Here is a 27,913-nt window from a genome sequence, read left to right as displayed (position 1 = left end):
GATGATGAGGGTGTGCACAAGCATTTTAGTAGATTGTCGGTTGAGGAAAGGACGGATTCTGGAGATATTTTTGAGCTGGAGGTGACAGGAGGTGGAAAGAGCTTGGATGTGTGGTTTGAAAGACAGAACAGAGTCGAAGGTTACTCCGAGGCAGCAGACTTCCGGTACGGGGGAAAGCATGATGTCATTGATTGCGATAGATAGGTCAGGTAAGGAAGATTTATGGGATGGAGGAAAGATGATGAGTTCAGATTTGTCCACATTGAGTTTGAGGAAGCGAGAGGAGAAGAAGGAGGATATGGCTGATAGGCACTCTGGGATTCTGCACAGCAGAGCGGTGACGTCTGGACCAGAGAGGTAGATCTGAGTGTCATCAGCATAGAGGTGATACTGGAATCCATGGGACTTTATGAGTTGTCCCAAGCCATGTGTATAGATTGAGAAGAGTAGGGGTCCTAGAACAGAGCCTTGGGGGACTCCAACAGAGAGAGGGTGGGATGAGGAGGTAGTGTGGGAGTGGGAGACGCTGAATGTGCGGTTGGAAAGGTGCAAGGAGATCTAGGATAGGGCGAGGTCGTTGATGCCAAAGGAGGAGAGCATCTGTAGTAAGAGGCAGTGGTCAACCTTGTCGAAAGCAAAGGACACGTCTAGAAGGAGGAGTACAGAGTATTGTCCAATAGCTTTCGCGGTAAGTAGGTCGTTAGTGATTTTGGTCAGGGCTGTCTCAGTTGAGTGATGGGGCAGAAACCAGATTGTAGATTGTCAAAGAGCAAGTTAGATGAGAGGGAGGAAAGTTCAGAGTGGACGTGCTGCTCCAGAAGTTTGGAAGCGAATGGGAGCAGTGATATTGGGCGATAGCTGGACATAGCAGTTGGATTGAGGGTTGGCTTTTTGAGGATATGCGTGATTGTGGCATGTTTGAAAGCAGAAAGGAAGGTGCCAGAAGATAGTGAGAGGTTGAAGAGGTGGGTTAGGGATGGGATAAGTGTGGTGGTGAGGTTGGGGAGGAGGTGGGATGGGATGGGGTCGAGCGCACAGGTGATGAGGTGCGATTTGGAGAGGAGACAATTAAGCACCCCTTCAGTGATGTTGGAAAGGGAGGTTATGGGGTTTGGACATTGGTCTGGTATACAAAGGGGTTGTGGTGGTTGAACAATGAAGACTCGCCTTGTCTGGTCAATCTTATTTTTAAAGTGTGTGGCAAAGTCCTCAGCAGAGATGACGGAGGTTGGAGGGGGCAGTGGGAGGCGGAGGAGGGAATTAAAGGTTTTGAATAACTGTTTGGGGTTGTAGGATAGGGAAGATATGAGGGTTGTGAAGTAGACCTGTTTAGCAGAGGTGAGAGCAGATTTAAAAGCGAGCGTTGCCTGTTTGAATGCAGTGAAGTCATCTTGCAGGTGTGTTTTCTTCCAACGCCGCTCCGCAACCCTGGACACTTGCCGGAGCTTTTTAGTTGTGTTATTGTGCTAAGGTTGTCTATTGATACGTCGCACTCTGCCATGGACGAGAGGGGCAAATGTGTCAATAGCTGATGCGAGTGGCGGCACGGTGGCGCAGTGGTTAGCACAGCAGCCTTGCAGCGCTGGAGTCCTAGGTTCTAATCCCATCCTGGACAACATCTGCAAAGAGTTTGTATGTTCTCTCCGTGTTTGCCTTTGTTTCCTCCGGGCACTCCGGTTTCCTCCCACATTCTAAAGACATACTGATAGAGAATTTAGATTGTGAGCCCCATTGGGGACAGTGATGATAATGTGTGCAGCCTGTAAAGCGCTGCGGAATATGTTAGCGCTATGTAAAAATAAAGATTATTATTATTATGCGAGAGTGGCATTGTAGAAAGCAGTGGCACTGTCTGTGTCATGGAGTGAGGATATGAATGCTAGTGGTAGGATAGAGTCAGAGAGTGTGTGGGTGTCTAGGTGTGCAAGGGTTCTGTGGGGGTGCGCATTTTGCTGGACATGGATGACCGGTGGGGAGGACAGGGATGAGAAGGTGAGCAAATGGTGGTCGGATAGAGGGAGAGGGGAGGTGGTGAAGTTAGATAGAGAGCAGAGACGGGTGAATACCAAGGGAGGAACTGGATGAGGTGGTGGATGAAGAGGAGGAGGATGATGGGGATGAATATTTATGGGAGGAGGATGCTTCACAGGGGGCACTAGAAACTGGTGGCGTTGCAAGGTCAGGTACAGGATTTTTGCGGGACTCAAGTGATGTTGATTTGCAAGAAAGTGTTCCTCAACTGAGCACAAGCAGTGAATTGACACCTGGAACATTGGCCCACATGGCTGAGTATGCCTTGCGTATCCTAAAAAGGGACCCCCGCATTATCAAAATGATGACCGATGACGATTACTGGTTGGCCTGCCTCCTGGATCCACGATATAAAGGAAAATTATAAAATATCATGCCACATGAGAACCTTGAGCAAATATTGGCTACCAGACAAGCAACTCTTGTAGACCGTTTGGTTCAGGCATTCCCAGCACACAGCGGCGGTGATGGCTCTGACACGAGCCGTAGGGGGCAACGGGAGATGTTAGAGGTGCACACATCCGAAGTGGCGTTGGACAGAGGGGTTTTATGACCAGGTTGTGGAGTGATTTTGCAATGACCGCTGACACGACAGGTACTGCTGTATCGATTCAAAGTGACAGGAGACAGCATTTGTCCAGTATGGTTACAAACTACTTTTCCTCCCTTATCGATGTTCTCCCTCACAGGTCATTCCCCTTTGATTACTGGGCATCTAAAATAGACACCTGGCCTGAATTGGCAAAATATGCATTACAGGAGCTTGCTTGCCCTGCTTCTAGTGTGCTATCACAAAGAGTCTTCAGTGCTGCTGGTTCAATACTGACCGAAAAAAGGACACGTCTGGCTACCCAGAATGTTGATGATCTAACCTTCATTAAAATGAACCAATCATGGATTTCAAATTATTTTTCCCCACCTTCTCCTGCTGACACATAGCTTGCCTGAAAAATGTCTTGCTTTTGGCCTCCTATTACTGACTTCTTCAATTCCGCCATTTGCAGCTGCTGAATGTCCATGATAGGCCATTTTTATACCTCCCTAAATGGGCTGACACCCCCCACAGGGCCGTGGTCACCACCTGGCGCAAGCACCCGTGCGAGTGCTGTTTGCCTGGACAGGTGGGTGTGCCCACTCTTGGGCGACGGCACTGGCACAGGGTCCCTCATAGTACAATGAAGTGTCTCTGACGGTAGTGATTGTTGTGAATTCTGTTGTTGAACTCCCTCCTGTGGTCGTGAATGGTACTTCGGCGAGTTCTGTCCATGGACTCCCTCTGCTGGCTGTGAGTGAAGCTGCTGCTTCTGAGGTTCCTTACACAGGTGACGTGGTTTATCCTTTGGTTGGCTGCTCTATTTAACTCCACTCTGATCGTTACTGCATGCCAGCTGTCAATGTTCCTGTGCTGGTTCAGTTCGCTCTTGGATCTTTCTGGAGACCTGTCTCTTCCTGCAAGAAGCTAAGTCCACGTTTGTTATTTTCTGTTCATGGTTTTCTAGTCCAGCTTGCTTTCATGATTTTGTCTTGCTAGCTGGAAGCTCTGGGATGCAGGGTGGCGCCTCCGCACCGTGAGTCGGTGCGGGGGTCTTTTTGCACACTCTGCGTGGTCTTTTGTAGTTTTTGTGCTGACCGCAAAGATACCTTTCCTATCCTCTGTCTATTTAGTTAGTCTGGCCTCCCTTTGCTAAAACCTGTTTCATTTCTGTGTTTGTGACTTTCATCTTAACTCACAGTTAATATTTGTGGGGGGCTGCCTTTTCCTTTAAGGAAATTTCTCTGAGGCAAGGTAGGCTTTATTTTCTATCTCTAGGGCTAGCTAATTCTTAGGCTGTGCCGAGGCGTCTAGGCCTGTTAGGTACTCTCCACGGCTATTTCCAGTGTGTGTGATAGGATTAGGGATTGCGGTCAGCAAAGTTCCCACTTCCCAGAGCTTGTCCTGTGAGTTTAACCATCAGGTCATTCCTGGTGCTCCTAACCACCAGGTCATAACAGTACAGCTGGCCCAAAGTATTAATGCATCTCAATAGAGGGATAAGAGAAGCTCTGAGACCATTTTTTTTTCTTTGCACTGTGTTTTGTCTTTCTTTTCCCCTAGACCTTTGGGTGGTTCAGGACACAGGTGTGGAGATGGACATTCAAGGTCTGTCCTCTTGTGTGGATCATCTCACTGCAAGGGTACAAAACATTCAAGATTTTGTGGTTCAGAATCCTATGTTAGAGCCTAGAATTCCTATTCCTGATTTATTTTCTGGGAATAGATCTAAGTTTCTGAATTTCAAAAAGAACTGTAAACTGTTTCTAGCTTTGAAACCCCGCTCCTCTCCCGTTCAACAAGTAAAAATCATTATTTCGTTGTTGCGTGGTGTGTTGTGAATTCTGTTGTCGGGCTCCCTCCTGTGGTCATGAATGGTACTTCGGCTGGTTCTGTCCATGGACTTCCTCTGGTGGGTGTTTCTGAGTTTCTTCCACAGGTGACGAGGTTAATTCGTTAGCTGCTGCTCTATTTAACTCCACTTAGATCTTTGCTCCATGCCACCTGTCAATGTTCCAGTATTGGTTTAGTTCTCTCCTGGATCGTTCTTGTGACCTGTATTCCCAACAGAAGCTAAGTTCCACCTTGTATTTCTTTGGTTTGCTATTTTTCTGTCCAGCTTGCAATTTTTATTGTTGTCTTGCTTGCTGGAAGCTCTGGGACGCAGAGGGAGCGCCTCCGCACCATGAGTCGGTGCGGAGGGTCTTTTTGCGCCCTCTGCGTAGTCTTTTTGTAGGTTTTTGTGCTGATCGCAAAGTAACCTTTCCTATCCTCGGTCTGTTCAGTAAGTCGGGCCTCACTTTGCTAAATCTATTTCATCTCTGTGTTTGTATTTTCATCTTACTCACAGTCATTATATGTGGTGGGCTGCCTTTTCCTTTGGGGAATTTCTCTGAGGCAAGGTAGGCTTTATTTTTCTATCTTCAGGGCTAGCTAGTTTCTTAGGCTGTGCCGAGTTGCATAGGGAGCGTTAGGCGCAATCCACGGCTATTTCTAGTGTTTTTGATAGGATTAGGGATTGCAGTCAGCAGAGTTCCCACTTCCCAGAGCTCGTTTTTTATTATCAGTAACTATCAGGTCTTTCCGTGTGCTCTTAACCACCAGGTCCATTATTGTCCTGACCACCAGGTCATAACAGTGGTGACCCTCAAGACTGGGCATTTTCCCTTGCGCCAGGAGATCCTGCATTGCGTGATGTTGATGCGTTTTTTCTGGCGCTTGGATTGCTTTATGATGAACCAAGTTCAGTGGATCAGGCAGAGAAAATCTTGCTGGCTTTGTGTCAGGGTCAGGATGAAGCGGAGGTGTACTGTCAGAAGTTTAGAAAGTGGTCTGTGCTTACTCAGTGGAATGAGTGTGCCCTGGCGGGAATTTTCAGAAAGGGTCTTTCTGAAGCCCTTAAGGATGTCATGGTGGGATTTCCCACACCTGCTGGTCTGAATGAGTCTCATGTGAAGCAGGTCAGAATGGTGTTCCAGGTCCTTCGTGCGAATTCCTTGTTTGTGAAGGTGTCAAAGTGTCTCTTTGGAGTTCAGAAGGTTTCATTTTTGGGTTTCATTTTTTCCCCTTCTACTATCGAGATGGACACTGTTAAAGTTCAGGCCATTTATGATTGGACTCAGCCGACATCTGTGAAGAGCCTGCAGAAGTTCCTGGGCTTTGCTAATTTTTACCGTCGCTTCATCGCTAATTTTTCTAGTATTGCTAAACCATTGACTGATTTGACCAAGAAAGGTGCTGATGTGGTCAATTGGTCCTCTGCGGCTGTAGAGGCTTTTCAGGAGTTGAAGCGTAATTTTTCTTCTGCCCCTGTGTTGTGCCAGCCAGATGTTTCGCTCCCGTTTCAGGTCGAGGTTGATGCTTCTGAGATTGGTGCAGGGGCTGTTTTGTCGCAAAGAAGTTCTGATGGCTCGGTGATGAAACCATGTGCCTTCTTTTCTAGAAAATTCTCGCCTGCTGAGCGCAATTATGATGTTGGCAATCGAGAGTTGTTGGCCATGAAGTGGGCATTCGAGGAGTGGCGACATTGGCTTGAAGGAGCTAAACATCGCGTGGTGGTCTTGACGGATCACAAGAATTTGACTTATCTCGAGTCTGCCAAACGGTTGAATCCTAGACAGGCTCGTTGTCGCTCTTTTTCTCCCGTTTTGATTTTGTGGTTTCATACCTTCCGGGATCTAAGAATGTGAAGGCTGATGCCCTGTCAAGGAGTTTTGTGCCTGACTCTCCGGGTGATCCGGAGCCGGCGGGTATTCTTAAAGAGGGGGTAATTTTGTCTGCCATCTCCCCTGATTTGCGGCGCGTGCTGCAGAAGTTTCAGGCTGATAGACCTGACCGTTGTCCAGCGGAGAGACTGTTTGTCCCTGATAGATGGACTAGTAGAGTTATCTCTGAGGTTCATTGTTCGGTGTTGGCTGGTCATCCTGGAATCTTTGGTACCAGAGATTTGGTGGCTAGATCCTTTTGGTGGCCTTCTTTGTCACGGGATGTGCGTTCTTTTGTGCAGTCCTGTGGGACTTGTGCTCGGGCTAAGCCCTGCTGTTCTCGTGCCAGTGGGTTGCTTTTGCCCTTGCCGGTCCCGAAGAGGCCCTGGATGCATATTTCCATGGATTTTATTTCTGATCTCCCTGTTTCTCAAAGGATGTCGGTCATTTGGGTGGTTTGTGATCGCTTCTCTAAGATGGTCCATTTGGTACCCTTGTCTAAATTGCCTTCCTCCTCTGATTTGGTGCCATTGTTTTTCCAGCATGTGGTTCGTTTGCATGGCATTCCAGAGAACATCGTCTCGGACAGAGGTTCCCAGTTTGTTTCGAGGTTTTGGCGGTCCTTTTGTGCTAAGATGGGCATTGATTTGTCTTTTTCTTCGGCTTTCCATCCTCAGACTAATGGCCAAACCGAACGAACTAATCAGACTTTGGAAACATATCTGAGATGCTTTGTTTCTGCTGATCAGGATGATTGGGTGTCCTTCTTGCCTTTGGCTGAGTTCGCCCTTAATAATCGGGCCAGCTCGGCTACTTTAGTTTCTCCTTTTTTCTGTAATTCTGGTTTCCATCCTCGTTGCTCTTCAGGGCAGGTTGAGCCTTCGGACTGTCCTGGTTTGGATACGGTGGTGGACAGGTTGCAGCAGATTTGGACTCATGTGGTGGACAATTTGACATTGTCCCAGGAGAAGGCTCAACGTTTCGCTAACCGCCGGTGCTGTGTGGGTCCCCGACTTCGTGTTGGGGATTTGGTTTGGTTGTCATCTCGTCATGTTCCCATGAAGGTTTCCTCTCCTAAGTTTAAGCCTCGTTTCATTGGGCCATATAAGATTTCTGAAGTTCTTAATCCTGTGTCATTTCATTTGGACCTTCCAGCTTCTTTTGCCATCCATAATGTGTTCCATAGGTCGTTGTTGCGGAGATACGTGGCGCCTATGGTTCCCTCCGTTGATCCTCCTGCCCCGATGTTGGTCGAGGGGGAGTTGGAGTACGTGGTGGAGAAGATTTTGGATTCTCGTGTTTCGAGACGGAAACTCCAGTACCTGGTCAAGTGGAAGGGTTATGGTCAGGAAGATAATTCCTTGTTTTTTGCCTCTGATGTTCATGCTGCTGATCAAGTTCGTGCCTTTCATTTGGCTCATCCTGATCGGCCTGGGGGCTCTGGTGAGGGTTCGGTGACCCCTCCTCGAGGGGGGGGGTACTGTTGTGAATTCTGTTGTTGAACTCCCTCCTGTGGTCGTGAATGGTACTTTGGCGAGTTCTGTCCATGGACTCCCTCTGGTGGCTGTGAGTGAAGCTGCTGCTTCTGAGGTTCCTTACACAGGTGACGTGGTTTATCCTTTGGTTGTCTGCTCTATTTAACTCCACTCAGATCGTTACTCCATGCCAGCTGTCAATGTTCCTGTGCTGGTTCAGTTCGCTCTTGGATCTTTCTGGAGACCTGTCTCTTCATGCAAGAAGCTAAGTCCCCGTTTGTTATTTTCTGTTCATGGTTTTCTAGTCCAGCTTGCTTTCATGATTTTGTCTTGCTAGCTGGAAGCTCTGGGATGCAGGGTGGCGCCTCCGCACCGTGAGTTGGTGCGGGGGTCTTTTTGCACACTCTGCATGGTCTTTTGTAGTTTTTGTGCTGACCGCAAAGATACCTTTCCTATCCTCTGTCTCTTTAGTTAGTCTGGCCTCCCTTTGCTAAAACCTGTTTCATTTCTGTGTTTGTGACTTTCATCTTAACTCACAGTTAATATTTGTGGGGGGCTGCCTTTTCCTTTGGGGAAATTTCTCTGAGGCAAGGTAGGCTTTATTTTCTATCTCTAGGGCTAGCTAATTCTTAGGCTGTGCCGAGGCGTCTAGGCCTGTTAGGTACGCTCCACGGCTATTGTTAGTGGGTGTGATAGGATTAGGGATTGCGGTCAGCAAAGTTCCCACTTCCCAGAGCTTGTCCTGTGAGTTTAACCATCAGGTCATTCCTGGTGCTCCTAACCACCAGGTCATAACAGGTGATGCACAACCAACGTCAGACACACCGTCGTAATATGAGGGGCCCTGTGCCAGTACCGCCGCCCACGAGAGAGTGTTCCCCCCCAGCTCGAACAGTGCTCTACCACTTGCAATACTTACCTCTCCCTGCTCCCTGCTTTTAAATCCTTCAATGGCACTGCCAATACAAATTTGTTGAAATGATAGACGATAGTTAAAATATATAGGGGCCCTGGCCTCCATTTAGACCAGTTAATACTTTGCGCCTACTACCACTGTCTGCTACTCAGCAGAGGAGCCCACCCCAGTACATAGCTATGCCGCCTGTTTAGTCCTGTTACCAATTTTGAACTGCATTTAGCCTACTTTATTGTTTGGGCCTACTAACTGTGTCTGCGCCACTCATTACAGTTTTCCTCCACTGAACAAAGCTAGGCCACCTGTTTAGTCCTGTTACCAATTTTGAACTGCATTTAGCCTACTTTTTTATTTTGGGCCTACTAACTGTGTCTGCGCCACTCATTACAGTTGTCCTCCACTGAACGAAGCAATGCTGCCTGTTTAGTCCTGTTACCAATTTTGAACTGCATTTAGCCTACTTTTTTATTGTGGGTCTACAAACTGTGTCTGCGTCACTCATTACAGTTGTCCTCCACTGAACAAAGCTAGGCCGCCTGTTTAGTCCTGTTACCAATTTTGAACTGCATTTAGCCTACTTTTTTATTGTGGGCCTACAAACTGTGTCTGCACCACTCATTAAAGTTGTCCTCCACTGAACAAAGCAATGCCGCCTGTTTAGTCCTGTTACCAATTTTTAACTGCATTTAGCCTACTTTTTTACTTTGGGCCTACTAACTGTGTCTGCGCCACTCATTACAGTTGTCCTCCACTGAACAAAGCTATGCCGCCTGTTTAGTCCTGTTACCAATTTTGAACTGCATTTAGCCTACTTTATTATTTGGGCCTATGTCTGTGTTTCCTCCTCATCCTGCCCATTGCCCAGCCACTGCTAGATGAGTCTGCTGGTACATTGACCCAGACCACTACATTCCCCTTGCACTCTACACAGCCAGAATCTGACCCTGCTGAAAGTCAGGTTCCCCTTCCCGCATACTATACCACCTTACACGGGGACAAAGAGGAAGGTGCAGATGAAAGTGCAGGTTCCTTCATCAGGTGGGGGGGGCATACTCGTTGGCGACGTCACTGGCACAGGGCCCCTCAAAGTATGCAAAAGTGTCTCTGGCAGTGGGAGGTGCCACCCGCCATCAAACATACCGCCATACTATGAGGGGCCCTGTGCCAGTGCCAAGTGCCAATGAGTGCCCCCCCGCTTGCTCAGGATCACAGCACTTGCAAAGTTGAAATACTTACCTCTCCCTGCTTCACCGCCGTGACGTATTCCGCATTTCCTCGGCCCACGAAAATCTCGAGCCAGCCCTACCCCCCACAACTTTAGCCAAATGACCCGCTGTTTTCAATGCCTAACTATTATTATAAAGTAAATTAAGATTGACAAGCTTAAGAAATAAGAATTGATGTTTTTGGCATTAAAATGGACACTGTAGGTGATTTCCTGTCCTCCACTCACTGACGACTTTGATTCCCCATTGACTTGCATTGGGTTTCGTGTTTCGGTCGGCTCCCGACTTTTCACAATAATCGGCCGATTTCACCCGACCCGACTTTTGACAAAGTCGGGTTTCGCGAAACCCGACTCGATCCTAAAAAAGTAAAAGTCGCTCAACTCTAGTTGTGAGAATTCATTAGCCTGCGATGCCAGGATGCAGCTCTGCTGGTTCCAGCAGTCATCACATGGACACTTCGCTCATATGCGATTTTCATACTCATGGTCTTGTGACAACAAGCTTCTCTTCTGCTTCTCTGTTTTTCACTGAACATTGAGAGCATTAGGGAGAGGAGCTCGTGGGTACATGACTAAGTGTGCAAATCTCACATGTCCTTGGCTGAGAGGGGAGGGCATCAAAATGAATTCTTGCCCCTGGTGCAGAAACCCTAGATACACCTCTGCCGGTATGCTAATGCGAGCGGTGATTACCGGGTTCGGTGGAGGGATTTATGTGCACAGTGCAGCACAGGCAGTGAGGCAGGGACTGAGGGTGTGCACAGAGGGAGAATGGAGACCCGGAGACTGCCCGTCCCAGTCTACGCCATAGCCTGGAGCCCTCATTATCATATGAATATGGCAGTTAATAAATAGTTTTTCTAAAGCTTTATAGTGTAGTTTTAGGTCATAGAGGGATGGTTAGGGATGAGCTAGCAAGGTGCAGGGACAGGTAGTGATGGCTACTTGCGGACATGTGCGGCACTTGCGGTTTTGCGCTTGCGGTGAGACAAAAAAACACTGCTAGCAGTGTTTTTTTCCGTTGCTGCAAGTAGCGCATTTGCCGAATCGTGGCAAAACCGCAAGTGCCACACATGTCTGCAAGTACCATAGGGAATGAATGAGGCCGAAAGTAGTTGACGTAAGTGATCCATTACACGGCAGATGCGGAAAAACTGCCGGAACTGCTGTAAAAGGCTACTTTCACATCAGCGATTTTTGCCAAAGTCACAGCCGATAGTGTCATACTCTCCAATGGGGGACAGCCCTAAAAGTGCCTAGGGCAGCAGAAGCTCTAAATATGGCCCTGTATATATATATATATATATATATATATATATATATATACACATATATATATATATATATATATATATATATATAGACAAGCACACATTATGAAGGTCCTTACACCCACCATTCCTCACACAATCCCTCATCATCCCCCATTCTCCACACAAATTCCCCACACAGCTCCTCATCATCACCCTTCTCCACACAGTCCTTCATCACCCCATTCCCCACACAGACCCTCATGATCCCCCCATTCTCCACACAGCCCCTTATTATCCCCCATTCCCTATACAGCACTTCATCATCCCTTCTCCCCACACAGCCCCTCATCACCCCCATTACCCACATAGTCCCTCATCATCCCCCCGTTCCCCACACAGCCCCTCATCATCCTCCCTTCTCCCCACACAGCCCCTCATCACCCCCATTCCCCACACAGCCCCTCATCCCTTCTCTCCACAGAGCCCCTCATCATGCCCCCAATCCCCACACAGTCCCTCATCATCCCCCCATTTCCCACACAGCCCCTCATCACCCCCATCCCCCACACAGCCCCTCATCACCCACCATTCCCCACACAGCCCCTCATCCCCCCACAGCCTCTAATCATCCTTTCTCCCCACACAGCCCCATCACCCCCCATTCCCCACACAGCCCCTCATCATCCCCCCATTCCCCACACAGCCCCATCATCACCCCAAATCCCCACACAGCCCCTCATCATTCACCCTTCTCCCCACAGCCCCTCATCTCCCCATAGCCCCTAATCATCCCTTCTCAGCACACACAACCCCCCATCACCCCTCCTTTCTCCCCACACAGTCCCTCATCATCCCCCCACTCCCCACACAGCACCTCATCATAATCTTCCCTTTGCAGGCCCACTCAAGTAGCATCAACCCCTTTCCAAAATCCACCCTCAGAGTACTCACACTGAGTCCTGGGTCCTCATTTTCATTTGCAGCCCCTCAGTCCTCTCACAGGGCTCCATGGTGGAGCCCCTCATTTCCCACTTCCTTCTCCTGCAGCCTAGGCAAAACACAGCTTCCTGCTATTGGATCTTCACTGGACTGGACAGAAGGAGGTCCCGCCCCTTCCAGTGACATCATTGCCTCAAGAAATCAACTCCAATCTATACACAAACCCTGCTGCTAGCCGCATCACAGTACTGTACACCACAGCAGACACAGCCACATACAGTTTGCTGTGTGTAGCCATCAGGTGGCCGGCCCTGCACAGCTGCTGGGTGAGTGGCCCAGGGGACATTTGCCAACGTGCCACCCGGCCCAGCTCACACTGTCTTTCTTTACTGCTCCTAGTGCATTCTGCCTGAATCCTATATAGAGCCATAGATTGCAATGACAGGAATGGAGTTCTATTGAATTCCACATGTGATTTTTTTCTGAATGTGTCCGTCTGTCCCAACAGCCACAGAAAAGTGGACACTTTTCAACAAAAAAACACAAACAGACTCTGAGGGTAGGTGCACACGATCGGTAATCGCTGCGGGTTCGATGCTGCGCACTTGCACTTACAGCATAGTGGGTGGGATCTCAAGAAACCCCATGCCCACTATGCGTCCATAGATGCCCACGGCTCACCTGCAGAGATGGACATGCGGCTCATCTTTCCAGATCGCAACATGTCTATTTATCTTGCGGAGACGCAATAAATGTCACCCATGCAATGTATTGGACACAGTGAATCCGCACGGTTCAGTGGTCACATGTGGAATCACCTGCGTTCAATAGCCGGCACTGGACATGTGCTGCGTCCAAAGCGCTGCCAATTCCTGATCGTGTGCACCTACCCAAAGAAAATAAAACAGTCAATTTCAGAAAAAAAAACTAATTCCTTTGACCTCTGCTTGTGTCAGTGCAGTCTGTGGCCCTTTCGGGGATTTATGTGAATCCTATCTTAGGCCGGTTTCACACGTCTGTGCCTCCAGTACATGTACTGTAGTGACAGTTTTCTCACGTACCGGAGAAACTGACACACGTAGACCGATTCAAATGAATGGATCTATGCAGATGTCAGCGTGTTTTGACGGACCATGTGTCCATGTGCAAAACACGCAGACATGTCTGTTTTTACCCAGGCACACGGCCTGCCAAACGTCTCATGCACGTGCACATGGAGAACAGTGTACACTGTCCTCTGTGCGCACTGATGGCCACAGGGAAAGCAGCTCTACTGAAAGCCGCTGTTCCCCTGTGTGTGGTGCTGAAGTCTGCTCTCCTCCATTGTCCCCTGCTCTGCCAGTGAGCAGCGCGAGCAGGGGCCAAATCCATGGAAGAAAAAAATGACGTGGGTCCCCCTTATATTTTACAACCAATCTGGCAAAACTCACAGGTGCGCTCCCTGCCGGCCTGAACTAAAATGAACTCTTCAGCGTGGGAAAATCAGCTGGCATTTTACCACACTGAAGAGTTCATGCCGGCAGGGAGCGCAGCTTCGGTGACGTCACCGCTAATCACTGAAGCTCCACTCCCAGCATTTCATTCATTCACTAGTAGTTTACAGCCGGGAGCGGTCACATTAGCAGCGCTCCCGGTTGTAAACTGTATATATCCCAGATATGGATTACTACGTGGGACTGACTGTACGCCGGACAGGTATAGCATATTGTTGGTTTATTATTTTGCCTTTTTTTCCAGGAGATCGAGGGCTTCACTTAGAATGGCAGACTAATAAAGATGCAAAAACTGTGTTTATTGTTTTATTTCATTAAAAGACTTTTTTCTTACTGTGTGGTGTTTGATTAACCCTTTAGAAACTATAGGATCAGTAATGGATAGGTGCCTTATTGTCACCTTTCCATTACTAAGCCGGCTTAATGTCACCTTCCAATGGGAAGGTCACATTAACCCCTCATTACCCAACTTGCCACTGCTATAGGTCAAGTGGGAAGAATCGGGCAAAGCTCCAGAATTGGCCCATCTAATAGATGCGCCTTTTCTGGGCAGCTGCGGGCTGCTTTTTTTAGGCTGGGGGGGCCATATCCATTGCCCCTTACCAGTCTGTGAATAGCAGCCCGCACCCGTGAGTTTTGCCAAGTTGGTTGTAAAATACAGGGCGGACCCCACGTCATTTTTTTCTCTCATTCATTCTCCCCTGCTTGCGGGCCGAGTAGGGGAGAAGGGATGACAGCCGGCTTCAGCACCACATGCAGGGGAACAGCGCTGCTTCCCGGCGGCTGTCCGTGTGGTCCTGATGCGGCACATAGGCAGCACACGGTTGCCACACGTGTGCCACACGGATGTATCACACGGACACGGATATCTCTGGCACTGTGTTTACCGGTACCAGAAATATCAGGACAATGGAAACCAGCCTTAGGGGGATTCAGGCAGAGCCCCTGGACGCACTGCAGAAGTGCAGTGTGTACAGGGCTTAATATCCTATTGGATGGAATAGTGCCGTCTATTATACTGTTCCGCGCTGTCCCAGTACAGCAGAAAGACATGGAGAGCTGCCAGAAGACACTTTTTTTTTATAAATCTGTTGCTGTCATGTTTCAGCGTTTCTCTCCCTATTTAAATGAATGGGACACAAAAATGCAAGGGAAAAGGCTGCACAAATGCTGAATATTTCCTGCCAACACTGTAGATCAATCCGCAGCAAAAATGGTGCATGTGAACAGACACTACGGGGGTTTCCTGAGAATGTAAAAATATTTAGCATGAAATGATAAATCCCCTGCGGCTCCAGCACTGATGCCCTGGGTGTCGCCGCTAGTCTTAGCACTGGGATGCAGGGGTCTTGTGGCTTCACCTTATATTATAGCTGCAAAGTGAATAATAACCATCAGGGACCCTGAACCATTGGCTACGGAGCCAGAGGGGATTTAGCAGAGTAGGTTGGGGGACATGTATGATTTTTTTAAAATCTCTTTTTATTCTGCTGTTTGTGAGGTAGGATGTAGAAAAAGATGGCAATTCTGCTGTTTTCTATTATGTGACTGTACAGCCCCCTTCACACGACCTATCATGTTTTTCACAGATGCCACATGTGCCCTATTTGACCTACGGTGCTGCACTCATGTCCATGTTTCCCTGTAGCACTATGAGTCTGTGTAAGCATGCCATCCGTGTGCCATCCATGTGCTGTCTGTATTTAACACTGAAAGTATATGAGAAGCTTTGTAATTTGATATCCATTATCCATACCGGAAAAACACAGATGGCACATGGATGGCACACTAATTGAAAACCCTGGTGACACTGATATTGGTGTAACATGTACATGTTTTATATGGACATTGGGGCCCCACTTTGAATTTTGCCTACGGCCCCAATTTGTCTAAAACCGGCCCTGCCTGTGTGTTGTGACTGTCACACAGCCGCGACACATGCAGCTGCGACACTGAACAGCTGATTATCAGGGGCCTCCATGTTTCCGGGTTCCCGCTGCAGCTTTTTCGGTAAGTGCTATAGCTTGCCGCATAAGGAGGGAGCCGATGATATTCGCTCATCTCTAATCATTACGCAGTGTGGCATTGTCAACACATAAACATACCTCAAACATAAACGTATCGACTTCTTCACGGATGTCCTGGTAATTTAATGCATTTCCTGAATCATCTGTTGTATTCAGGAGCATATCTAAGAAAGCACTCCGCTTCTTTCTTTTAATGGATTTTAGCTTACTGGTTAAGCTTTTCCCCCGTGAACATTGTGTCCTCATCTCCTTGGCTCTTTCTCGAATTACCTTAAAAATTGAAAAAATATATTTGAGTGGTGGTTTTACACATTTACCTCATCGTTTATATGGAATATTCTTCATATGCATGGCTTCATATGGCAATCTGTCAATTTGGGAAATTTGACTCTTAAAAGATCTGTTCACCTCTAGTACAAACCCTTTTATTATAAAATCTTTGAATCTTAGAATCATTGGTCTGTCAGTCTCAGCACTTAATTCCTGCAGTAGTCAAGTTTGCCATCGGGACCCGATGATTCATCCTCTTTAGCTTTTTTGAGTTTTTTAAGTCAAAGCTCTAACTTTCTATTGGGTTAAACAGGTGAGATTTAATGGAGAATTCATGGAACCCATCATCATATCTTCTGCCCTACGGTTTACTTGTGTAAAAGATGTTTAACAGATTGGCCTTTCTTCACATCGTGCTTCATTATTATACCCAGATTATCATTTACGGGTCCAATCCTATCATTTTTGAGTCTTTTCTAGAACCTGTTAAATGTGTTGCAACATTTCCAGCTTTGTTTTTTCTTTTCCAATTGCTTGCATTAAAATGCAATTGTACACTGCAGATGCTGCTATATACACTGCTCAAAAAATAAAGGGAACACTTTATCAACAGAATATAACTCCAAGTAAATCAAACTTCTGTGAAATCAAACTGTCCACTTAGGAAGCAACACTGATTGACAATCGATTTCACATGCTGTTGTGCAAATGGAATAGACAACAGATGGAAATTATTGGCAATTATCAAGACACCCTCAATAAAGGAGTGCTTTACGGCTGATGTTTTGGTCACTTTTGAATGTTTGAATTGTGTCTATCATCGTAGTGTCCAGAGGCTGGAGGCACTACCAGGAGACAGGCCAGTACACCGGGAGACGTGGAGGGGTGTTGTGAATTCTGTGGCTGAGTTCACTCCTGTGGTCACAAGTGGTATTGCAGTCTCTGGGCTTCCTCCCTCAGGTGTTTTGGTGAGCTCGTTGGCTGCCTTGCTATTTAGCTCCACCTGAGTCTGTCTTCCTTGCTCCTTGTCAATGTTCCAGTGTTGGATCTGAGCTACTGCATCTTTCCTTGGGCCTGCTGCTCTGCTAGATAAGTGCTTCTAGTTTGTTTTCTGTTTTTTCTGTCCAGCTTGCTATTAACTTTTGCTGGAAGCTCTGAGAAGCAAAGGGGTGCACCGCCGTGCTGTTAGTTCGGCACGGTGGGTCTTTTTGCCCCTTTGCGTGGTTTTCGTTTTAGGGTTTTTTGTAGACTGCATAGTTCTCTTTGCTATCCTCGCTCTGTCTAGAATATCGGGCCTCACTTTGCTGAATCTATTTCATTCCTACGTTTGTCTTTTCATCTTGCTAACAGTCATTATATGTGGGGGGCTGCCTATTCCTTTGGGGTATTTCTCTGAGGTAAGTCAGGCTTGTATTTCTATCTTCAGGCTAGTCAGCTCCTCAGGCAGTGCCGAGTTGCATAGGTAGTGATAGGCGCAATCCACTGCTGCTTATAGTTGTGTGAGGATAGATCAGGTACTGCAGTCTACAGAGATTCCACGTCTCAGAGCTCGTCCTATTGTTTTTGGTTATTGCCAGATCTCTGTATGTGCGCTGATTACTGCACGCTGTGTTGCCTGATTGCCAGCCATAACAGTACAAGGAGCCACACCAATGATTCCCAATAGAGGGAAAAAAGAAATCCTGACATCATTTTTTTTTCTTAGCTCTGTCTTCAGTCTTTTTTTTCCCCTAGACATTAGAGTGCTTCAGGACACAGCTGTGGACATGGATATTCAGGCTCTGTGCTCCTCAATGGATAATCTCGTTGTAAATGTACAAAAGATTCAAGATACTATTGATCAGAAATCGATGCTAGAACCAAGAATTCCGATTCCTGATTTGTTTTTTGGTGACAGAACTAAGTTCCTGAGCTTCAGAAATAATTGTAAGCTATTTTTGGCCTTGAAACCTCATTCTTCTGGTAATCCTATTCAACAGGTTTTGATTATTATTTCTTTTTTGCGCGGCGACCCACAGGACTGGGCGTTTTCTCTTGCACCAGGAGATTCTGCATTGAGTAATGTTGATGCATTTTTCCAGGCGCTGGGATTGCTTTACGATGAGCCTAATTCAGTGGATCAGGCTGAGAAAAATCTGCTGGCTTTATGCCAGGGTCAGGATGATGTAGAAGTATATTGTCAGAAATTTAGGAAGTGGTCAGTACTCACTCTGTGGAATGAATCTGCACTAGCGGCTTTGTTCAGAAAGGGTCTCTCTGAAGCTCTTAAGGATGTAATGGTGGGATTTCCTATGCCTGCTGGTTTGAATGAGTCTATGTCCTTGGCCATTCAGATCGGTCGTCGCTTGCGCGAGCGTAAATCTGTGCACCATCTGGCGGTATTGTCTGAGAGTAAACCTGAGCCTATGCAGTGCGACAGGACTATGACTAAAGTAGAACGGCAAGAACACAGACGTCTGAACAGACTGTGTTTCTATTGTGGTGATTCTACTCATGCTATTTCTAATTGTCCTAAACGCACTAGGCGGTTCGATAGCTCTGCCGTTATTGGTACTGTACAGTCCAAATTCCTTTTGTCCATTACCTTAATGTGCTCTTTGTCATCGTATTCTGTCATGGCGTTTGTGGATTCAGGCGCTGCCCTGAATCTGATGGATTTGGATTATGCTAAACGTTGTGGATTTTTCTTGGAGCCTTTGCGGTGTCCTATTCCGTTGAGAGGAATTGATGCTACACCTTTGGCCAAGAATAAGCCTCAGTACTGGGCCCAGCTGACCATGTGCATGGCTCCTGCACATCAGGAAGTTATTCGCTTTCTGGTACTGCATAATTTGCATGATGTGGTCGTGTTGGGGTTGCCATGGCTACAAACCCATAATCCAGTATTGGATTGGAACTCTATGTCGGTAACCAGCTGGGGTTGTCAGGGAGTACATGGTGATGTTCCATTTTTGTCTATTTCGTCATCCATTCCTTCTGACATCCCAGAGTTCTTGTCGGACTTTCAGGATGTATTTGAAGAGTCCAAGTCTGATGCCCTACCTCCGCATAGGAATTGTGATTGTGCTATCGATTTGATTCCTGGTAGTAAATTCCCTAAGGGTCGTTTATTTAATTTGTCCGTACCTGAACACACCGCTATGCGCAGTTATGTGAAGGAGTCCCTGGAGAAGGGACATATTCGCCCGTCGTCGTCACCATTGGGAGCAGGGTTCTTTTTTGTAGCCAAGAAGGATGGTTCGCTAAGACCGTGTATTGATTACCGCCTTCTTAATAAGATAACTGTTAAGTTTCAGTATCCCTTGCCATTGATTTCTGACTTGTTTGCTCGGATTAAGGGGGCTAGTTGGTTTACTAAGATTGATCTTCGTGGTGCGTATAATCTGGTGAGAATCAGGCAGGGAGATGAATGGAAAACGGCATTTAATACACCCGAGGGTCATTTTGAGTATCTGGTGATGCCGTTCGGACTTGCCAATGCTCCATCTGTTTTTCAGTCTTTTATGCATGACATTTTCCGTGAGTATCTGGATAAATTCTTGATTGTTTACTTGGATGAAATTTTGATCTTCTCAGATGATTGGGAGTCTCATGTGAAGCAAGTCAGAATGGTTTTCCAGGTACTGCGTGCTAATTCCTTGTTCGTGAAGGGATCAAAGTGTCTCTTCGGTGTGCAGAAAGTTTCATTTTTGGGGTTCATCTTTTCCCCTTCTACTATCGAGATGGATCCGGTTAAGGTTCAGGCCATCCAGGATTGGACTCAGCCGACATCTCTAAAGAGTCTGCAGAAATTCCTGGGCTTTGCTAATTTTTATCGTCGCTTCATCTGTAATTTTTCTAGCATTGCCAGACCATTGACCGATTTGACCAAGAAGGGTGCTGATTTGGTTAATTGGTCTTCTGCTGCCGTGGAAGCTTTTCAGGAGTTGAAGCGTCATTTTTGCTGTGCCCCTGTGTTGTGTCAACCTGATGTTTCTCTTCCGTTCCAGGTCGAGGTTGATGCTTCTGAGATTGGTGCAGGGGCGGTTTTGTCACAGAGAGGTTCTGGTTGCTCAGTGTTCAAACCATGTGCTTTCTTTTCCAGGAAATTTTCTGCTGCTGAGCGTAATTATGATGTGGGCAACCGAGAGTTGCTGGCCATGAAGTGGGCATTCGAGGAGTGGCGTCATTGGCTTGAGGGTGCTAAGCATCGCGTGTTGGTTTTGACTGATCATAAGAACCTTACTTATCTTGAGTCTGCCAAGCGCTTGAATCCTAGACAGGCCCGTTGGTCGTTATTTTTTGCTCGTTTTGATTTTGTGATTTCATACCTTCCGGGCTCTAAAAATGTGAAGGCGGATGCTCTGTCTAGGAGTTTTGTGCCCGACTCTCCGGGGTTATCTGAGCCGGCGAGTATCCTCAAGGAAGGAGTCATTGTGTCTGCCATCTCCCCTGATTTGCGGAGAGTGTTGCAGAAATTTCAGGCTATTTAACCTGATCGTTGTCCGGCCGAGAAACTGTTCGTCCCTGATAGGTGGACTAGTAAAGTTATCTCTGAACTTCATTGTTCGGTGCTGGCCGGTCATCCAGGAATCTTTGGTACCAGGGAGTTGGTTGCTCGATCCTTCTGGTGGCCATCTCTGTCACGGGATGTGCGTGCTTTTGTGCAGTCCTGTGGAATTTGTGCTAGGGCTAAGCCCTGCTGTTCACGTGCCAGTGGGTTGCTTTTGCCCTTGCCGGTCCCGAAGAGGCCTTGGACACATATTTCGATGGATTTCATTTCTGACCTTCCCGTTTCTCAAAAAATGTCGGTCATTTGGGTGGTCTGTGATCGCTTTTCTAAAATGGTCCATCTGGTGCCCTTGGTTAAATTGCCTTCCTCCTCTGATTTGGTGCCTTTGTTCTTCCAGCATGTGGTTCGTTTACATGGCATTCCTGAGAATATTGTTTCTGACAGAGGTTCCCAGTTTGTCTCGAGGTTCTGGCGAGCCTTTTGTGGTAGGATGGGCATTGACCTATCTTTCTCCTCGGCCTTCCATCCTCAGACTAATGGCAAAACCGAACGAACCAATCAGACCTTGGAAACATATCTGAGATGTTTTGTTTCCGCTGACCAGGATGATTGGGTGTCATTTTTGCCGTTGGCTGAGTTCGCCCTTAATAATCGGGCCAGCTCGGCTACCTTGGTCTCTCCATTTTTCTGCAATTCTGGGTTCCATCCTCGTTTCTCTTCAGGACAGGTTGAGTCTTCGGACTGTCCTGGTGTGGATTCTGTGGTGGACAGGTTGCAGCAGATCTGGACTCAGGTAGTGGACAATTTGACCTTGTCCCAGGAGAAGGCTCAGCTTTTCGCTAATCGCAGACACCGGGTGGGACCCCGACTTCGTGTTGGGGATCTGGTTTGGTTATCTTCTCGTCATATTCCTATGAAGGTTTCCTCTCCTAAATTTAAACCTCGTTTTATTGGTCCGTATAGGATTTCTGAGATTCTCAATCCGGTGTCTTTTCGTCTGACCCTCCCAGACTCCTTTTCCATACATAATGTATTCCATAGGTCGTTGTTGAGGAGATACGTGGCACCTATGGTTCCATCTGTGGAGCCTCCTGCCCCTGTTTTGGTGGAGGGGGAATTGGAGTATATTGTGGAGAAGATTTTGGATTCTCGTGTCTCTAGACGGAAACTCCAGTATCTGGTCAAATGGAAGGGTTATGCTCAGGAAGATAATTCCTGGGTTTTTGCCTCTGATGTCCATGCCCCAGATCTTGTTCGTGCCTTTCATGTGGCTCATCCTGGTCGGCCTGGGGGTTCTGGTGAGGGTTCGGTGACCCCTCCTCAAGGGGGGGGTACTGTTGTGAATTCTGTGGCTGAGTTCACTCCTGTGGTCACAAGTGGTATTGCAGTCTCTGGGCTTCCTCCCTCAGGTGTTTTGGTGAGCTCGTTGGCTGCCTTGCTATTTAGCTCCACCTGAGTCTGTCTTCCTTGCTCCTTGTCAATGTTCCAGTGTTGGATCTGAGCTACTGCATCTTTCCTTGGGCCTGCTGCTCTGCTAGATAAGTGCTTCTAGTTTGTTTTCTGTTTTTTCTGTCCAGCTTGCTATTAACTTTTGCTGGAAGCTCTGAGAAGCAAAGGGGTGCACCGCCGTGCTGTTAGTTCGGCACGGTGGGTCTTTTTGCCCCTTTGCGTGGTTTTCGTTTTAGGGTTTTTTGTAGACTGCATAGTTCTCTTTGCTATCCTCGCTCTGTCTAGAATATCGGGCCTCACTTTGCTGAATCTATTTCATTCCTACGTTTGTCTTTTCATCTTGCTAACAGTCATTATATGTGGGGGGCTGCCTATTCCTTTGGGGTATTTCTCTGAGGTAAGTCAGGCTTGTATTTCTATCTTCAGGCTAGTCAGCTCCTCAGGCAGTGCCGAGTTGCATAGGTAGTGATAGGCGCAATCCACTGCTGCTTATAGTTGTGTGAGGATAGATCAGGTACTGCAGTCTACAGAGATTCCACGTCTCAGAGCTCGTCCTATTGTTTTTGGTTATTGCCAGATCTCTGTATGTGCGCTGATTACTGCACGCTGTGTTGCCTGATTGCCAGCCATAACAGAGGGGGCCATAGGTGTGCAACAACCCAGCAGCAGGACCGCTACCTCCGCCTTTGTGCAAGGAGGAACAGGAGGAGCACTGCCAGAGCCCTGCAAATTGACCTCCAGCAGGCCACAAATGTGCATGTATCTGCTCAAACGGTTAGAAACCGACTCTATGAGGATTGTCTGAGTGCCCAACGTCCACAGATGGGGTTGTGCTCACAGCCCAACACCATGCAGGATGCTTGGCATTTGCCACAGATCACCAGGATTGGCAAATTCGCCACTGGCGCCCTGTGCTCTTCACAGATGAAAGCAGGTTCACACTGAGCACATTTGACAGATGTGACAGAGTCTGGAGATGCCGTGGAGAGCGATCTGCTGCCTGCAACATCCTTCACCATGATCGGTTTGGCAGTGGGTCAGTAATGGTATGGGGTGGCATTTCTTTGGAGGGCAAAACAGCCCTCCGTGTGCTCGCCAGAGGTAACCTGACTGCCATTAGGTACTGAGATGAGATCCTCAGACCCCTTGTGAGACCATATGCTGGTGCAGTTGACCCTGGGTTCCTCCTAATGCAGTACAAAGCCAGACCTCATGTGACTGGAGTGTGTCAGCAGTTCCTGCAAGATGAAGGCATTGATGCTATTGACTGGCCCGCCCATTCCCCAGTTCTGAATCCGATTGAGCACATATGGGACTTCATGTCTCGCTCCATCCACCAACGTCACGTTGCACCACAGACTGTCCAGGAGTTGGCGGATGCTTTAGTCCAGGTTTGGGAGGAGATCCCTCAGAAGACCATCCGCTGCCTCATCAGGAGCATGCCCAGGTGTTGTACAGTAGGGAGGTCATACAGGCACGTGGAAGCCACACACAATACTGAGAATCTTTTCCTTGTCATGAGGTATTTCCACTTAAGTTGGATAAGCCTGTAATTTGATATTCCACTTTGATTTTGAGTATCATTCCAAATCCAGACCTCCGTGGGATATTCATTTTTATTTACATTGATAATTGTTATGTTTTATTGTTCTGAACACATTCCACTATGCAATTAATAAAAATTTGCAACTGGAATATTTAATTCAGAGATATTTAGGATGTGGTATTTTAGTGCTCCCCTTATTTTTTTGAGCAGTGTATATATGCAGTGCTTTGCGAAAGTATTCGGCCCCCTGGAACTTTTCAACCTTTTCCCCATATCATGCTTCAAACATAAAGAAACAAAATGTCAATTTTTGGTGAAGAGTCAACAAGTGGAACACAATTGTGAAGTTGAACGAAATTTACTGGTTATTTTAAATTTTTGTGGAAATTCAAAAACTGAAAAGGTGTGCAATATTATTCGGCCCTTTAACTTAATACTTTGTTGCGCCACGCTTGGGGACGTCTCTATCAGTTTTTTACATCGAGAGACTGAAATTCTTGCCCATTCTTCCTTGGCAAACAGCTCAAGCTCAGTGAGGTTTGATGGAGATCATTTGTAAACAGCAGTTTTCAGCTCTTACCACAGATTCTCGATTGGATTGAGGTCTGGACTTTAACTTGGCCACCTGGATATGTTTATTTGTGAACCGTTCCATTGTAGATTTTGCTTTATGTTTGGGATCTCCATCCCAGTCTCAGGTCTTTTTAAGACTGCAACAGGTTTTCTTCAAGAATGGTCCTGTATTTGGCTTCATCCATCTTCCCATCAATTATAACCATCCTCCCTCCCTGTCCATGCTGAAGAAAAGCAGGCCCAAACCATGATGCTGCCACCACCATGTTTGACAGTGGGGATGGTGTGTTCAGGGTGATGAGCTGTGTTGCCTTTATGCCAAACATATCGTTTGGCATTGTTGCCAAAAAGTTCGATTTTAGTTTTATCTGACCAGAGCACCTTCTTCCACATGTTTGGTGTGTCTCCCAGGTGGCTTGTTGCAAAGATTAAAAAACACTTTTTATGGATATCTTTGATAAATGGCTTTCTTCTTGCCACTCTTCCATAAAGGCCAGATTTGTGCAGTGTACGACTGATTGTTGTCCTATGGACAGACTGTCCCACCTCAGCTGTAGTTCTCTGCAGTTCATCCAGAGTGATCATGGGCCTCTTGGCTGCATCTCTGATCAGTCTTCTCCTTGTTTGAGATGAAAGTTTAGAGGGACGGCCGGGTCTTGGTAGATTTGCAGTGGTATGATACTCCTTCCATTTAAATATGATCGCTTGCACAGTGCTGCCTGAGATGTTTAAAGTTTTGGAAATAATTTTGTATCCAAATCCGGCTTTAAACTTCTCCGCAACAGTATCACGGACCTGTCTGTTGTGTTCCTTGATCTTTATGATGCTCTCTGTGTTTCAAACTGAGCCTTGAGACTATCACAGAGCAGGTGCATTTATACGGAGACTTGATTACACACAGGTGGATTAAATTTATCATCATTAGGCATTTAGGACAACATTGGATCATTCAGAGATCCACAATGAACTTCTGGAGTGAGTTTGCTGCACTGAAAGTAAAGGGGCCGAATAATATTGCACGCCCTACTTTTCAGTTTTTGAATTTCCACAAAAATTTTAAATAACCAATAAATTTCTTTCAACTTCACAATTGTGTTCCACTTGTTGTTTATTCTTCACCATAAGTTTACATTTGGTATCTTTATGTTTAAAGCATGATATGTGGGAAAAAGTTGAAAAGTTCCAGGGGGCCGAATACTTTCGCAAGGCACTGTATATATATATATATATATATATATATATATATATATATATAGTAAGATGGCCGCCGAACGACTCTTTGAGGGGAGATGTGTGTCATTGCAGCTGTTAGCTGCGGTAATGTGAACTTGGAAGCATGCTCCAGCACCTATAATGCAGAGAGAGTTATTTGGCCATTCCAGGGCTGGGTTTTACAAGCGTCATAAGAGATGGGTGGGAATGACCGCTCACATATCCCAACCCCAGGGGCATGGTTTGGCAGATAAAATGGAGGCAGAGTCTCTCATTCAGTGTCTGTGACTGGAGGTGTGGAGACCTCCAGTGTGTGTTGCTAAAGACACTGACCTGAGCGGGCAGACCTGCAGTGCTATATAGACTATTTACTTGCAGTTCCTGTTCACCTTCAGTGTGTGTTGGTAAAGGCACTGACCTGAGCGGGTGAACCTGCAATACCATATGAACTATTTGTTTTCAGTTTGTATTTTCACTTCATGCCTGACAAGGCTATGTTTTGTTTTGCCACCTGTAGTGGTTTATGAAGTTAAATAAACTTGCCTGGACTTTGCATGAATACCGCCTCCTGTGCCTACATCAAGAGCAGCTGAGCACAAACCTCTACAATATATGTATATATATAGTTTCAAGCCAAGCATAATAAGTGTTTACAGTCATGCCATGGCAAACGTCCATCATGCCACAAAATAATTTAAGGCCTTCTTAAAGTTGTTTTGCATCTAACAAGTCATGCAATTGTTAAAAACCATATGGAAAAAAAATCAGAATACAAGAACCGAATTCTCTCGAAATTGGCAACTCAATATTTTTCGAAGTTTTTAGTTTTTTGCAAAGGGCTCACAAACTGTGAATCCTGTTCACTCATGTCATGTGTGGGTTGCCTCAAAATATCTGGTTTTCAAAATGAAATGGACCTGTTTTATAATCTCTTGACTCTTTTTTTATCAACTTCCTCTAATTTTCTAAACTTTAAAAATTCATGAATAACTTCTTTAGTGTCCATTCCCCTTAACGTTCAAGACAGATCGCCTATAGCAACCAGAGTGCAGCTTTCAGCATTGAAGCTGCTAAGGTAAAGCGAAAGCTGAGATCTGATTGGTTGCTGTGGACAGCTAAAACCGTATTACTGTGAGGAAGTTTTCATAACTGAGATATCAGATCCTTCAGGACACACATTTTCTGCTGTAAATATATAGATGCAACTATTAGATCTTTGATTAGTGTGAGGGGATTAATAAGGTTCATAATACTGTGGAAAAATTTTGAAAATGCCTCCCAAAAATCGACCATCTGTTGGGCAAGTTAATCCAAAAGCTAAGAAAGCATAAACACACACAAGGCCTATAGAAGGCTCCATTGTGCACCACACGGTCCGAGCCCCCGAGAGCGCACCGTAGATCTCTAAGGTGCTATAACTTTTCTAATATTTCAAATTGAGCACAATACATACATGAAAAATATGGGAAAAAATTATTTGTCCCATCTGCTAGACTAGAAGGCCCCCTTAAATCATCCGGCCTACTGTTATAATTCAATCAGCATGACGGAGTGATATCAGCTGCCCTGTCCTTGTTAACACTTTATCCTGAACATTATAATGGGAAGCTCACTGAAATAAGCAGGTCATTTTGGGGTAGGGCTGAAAGTTAGAGTAAAGAGGGTTTTTGTCATTAAGACAATTTTCATTGATTGATCTTATTACTTTTCATAGCAATCAAGAGTCAATGCAGATTGCCACAATAAACAATGAAGCAGAAATCCTTCTGAAAACCAAAATTAGTGTCAGTCTCAAAACTTTAGGCCATGACTGTACGTTGTGTCTTTGCTGTTATCGACAAATTATCTCTGCATTATTTTCTATGATACCTAACAAGATGTGAATAAAATTTCAACCTCATTTCCATTTTCTGAAACATGAATCATTTACTGTATATTTAGTAATTAATTAAAATTATCAGTCTGTACTTTTCTCTTGTAGAGAAGAAGTAGATTATAAATTGTGCTCACTTTTTAGAATAGATATAATGGTGTCCATTCAAATAATTACTGTAATTAGTAAGAACCAGTTTCATAAAGTACATTATATTTATGCATTAAAACAGATCAACATCCTGTAAGTTCTCATGGCAAGAATGCATAAAAACTCTATTCTGAAGTGTCCTTTACTGTATGTACTCCTGTTTTATGTAGGTCAGAGCGACACATTAACCTTCGTCCGGCTGAGTAGGTACGATTGTAACTATTCCGTTTTATGTGAAAAAAGCAATACTAAATAAATCCGATTGGATATATCCAACAAAATCCCACCAATATTATAGGAACATAGCTCTAGTAGGAATTAAAACAACCTTTAATGTGTACAAGGTAAAAATATACAATAACAAAAACAAATAGTGTCACCCCAAGACGAAGAACATATAATGGTATTAAATGATGTAGCCTGTTAAGTAAGACATCACTTATGGGTGATACCAAAATAGAATGTTAGTGAGAACAGTCGTTGTACATACAAAGTATGCTGTCCCACACTCTCAAGATACCTCTGGTTAATAACACAAGCATGCCTAGGTGCAAGAGATGTTAAGCCAGGTAGCCTTGTATGCATAGGTATTGGCAGGTATCAAAAAACAGATAATAAACAGGCGGGAAGGGGTAAAGCAAATGGGGTGGAAATCATGCATAACAAAAATGTTTAAAACAAGAACGATCTCACCAATTGCCGTAGCCCAGGTAGGTATAGCCCATGGTTCGCTGGGGTGGAGAAATCCAT

At 46.1% G+C, this 27,913-nt stretch overlaps 1 protein-coding gene across 2 annotated transcripts in view; it reads right to left on the bottom strand.

Annotated features, from left to right (window-relative positions):
- The window catches only part of LOC138656960 (cytochrome P450 4V2-like), a 146,232-nt gene that overhangs the window by 72,109 nt on the left and 46,210 nt on the right, over positions 1 to 27,913 (bottom strand). For both annotated transcript variants that reach the window (XM_069744364.1, XM_069744365.1), the window contains exon 7: positions 15,677 to 15,868. In XM_069744364.1, coding sequence (XP_069600465.1) covers positions 15,677 to 15,868 — 192 coding nt within the window. The remainder of the gene's footprint in view (positions 1 to 15,676; positions 15,869 to 27,913) is intronic.

Source organism: Ranitomeya imitator, chromosome 1 (assembly GCF_032444005.1).
Source record: "Ranitomeya imitator isolate aRanImi1 chromosome 1, aRanImi1.pri, whole genome shotgun sequence".
Classification (NCBI taxonomy): domain Eukaryota; kingdom Metazoa; phylum Chordata; class Amphibia; order Anura; family Dendrobatidae; genus Ranitomeya; species Ranitomeya imitator.
Note: the sequence above shows the minus strand (reverse complement) of the source record. Positions and strands in the feature narration are given on the sequence as shown.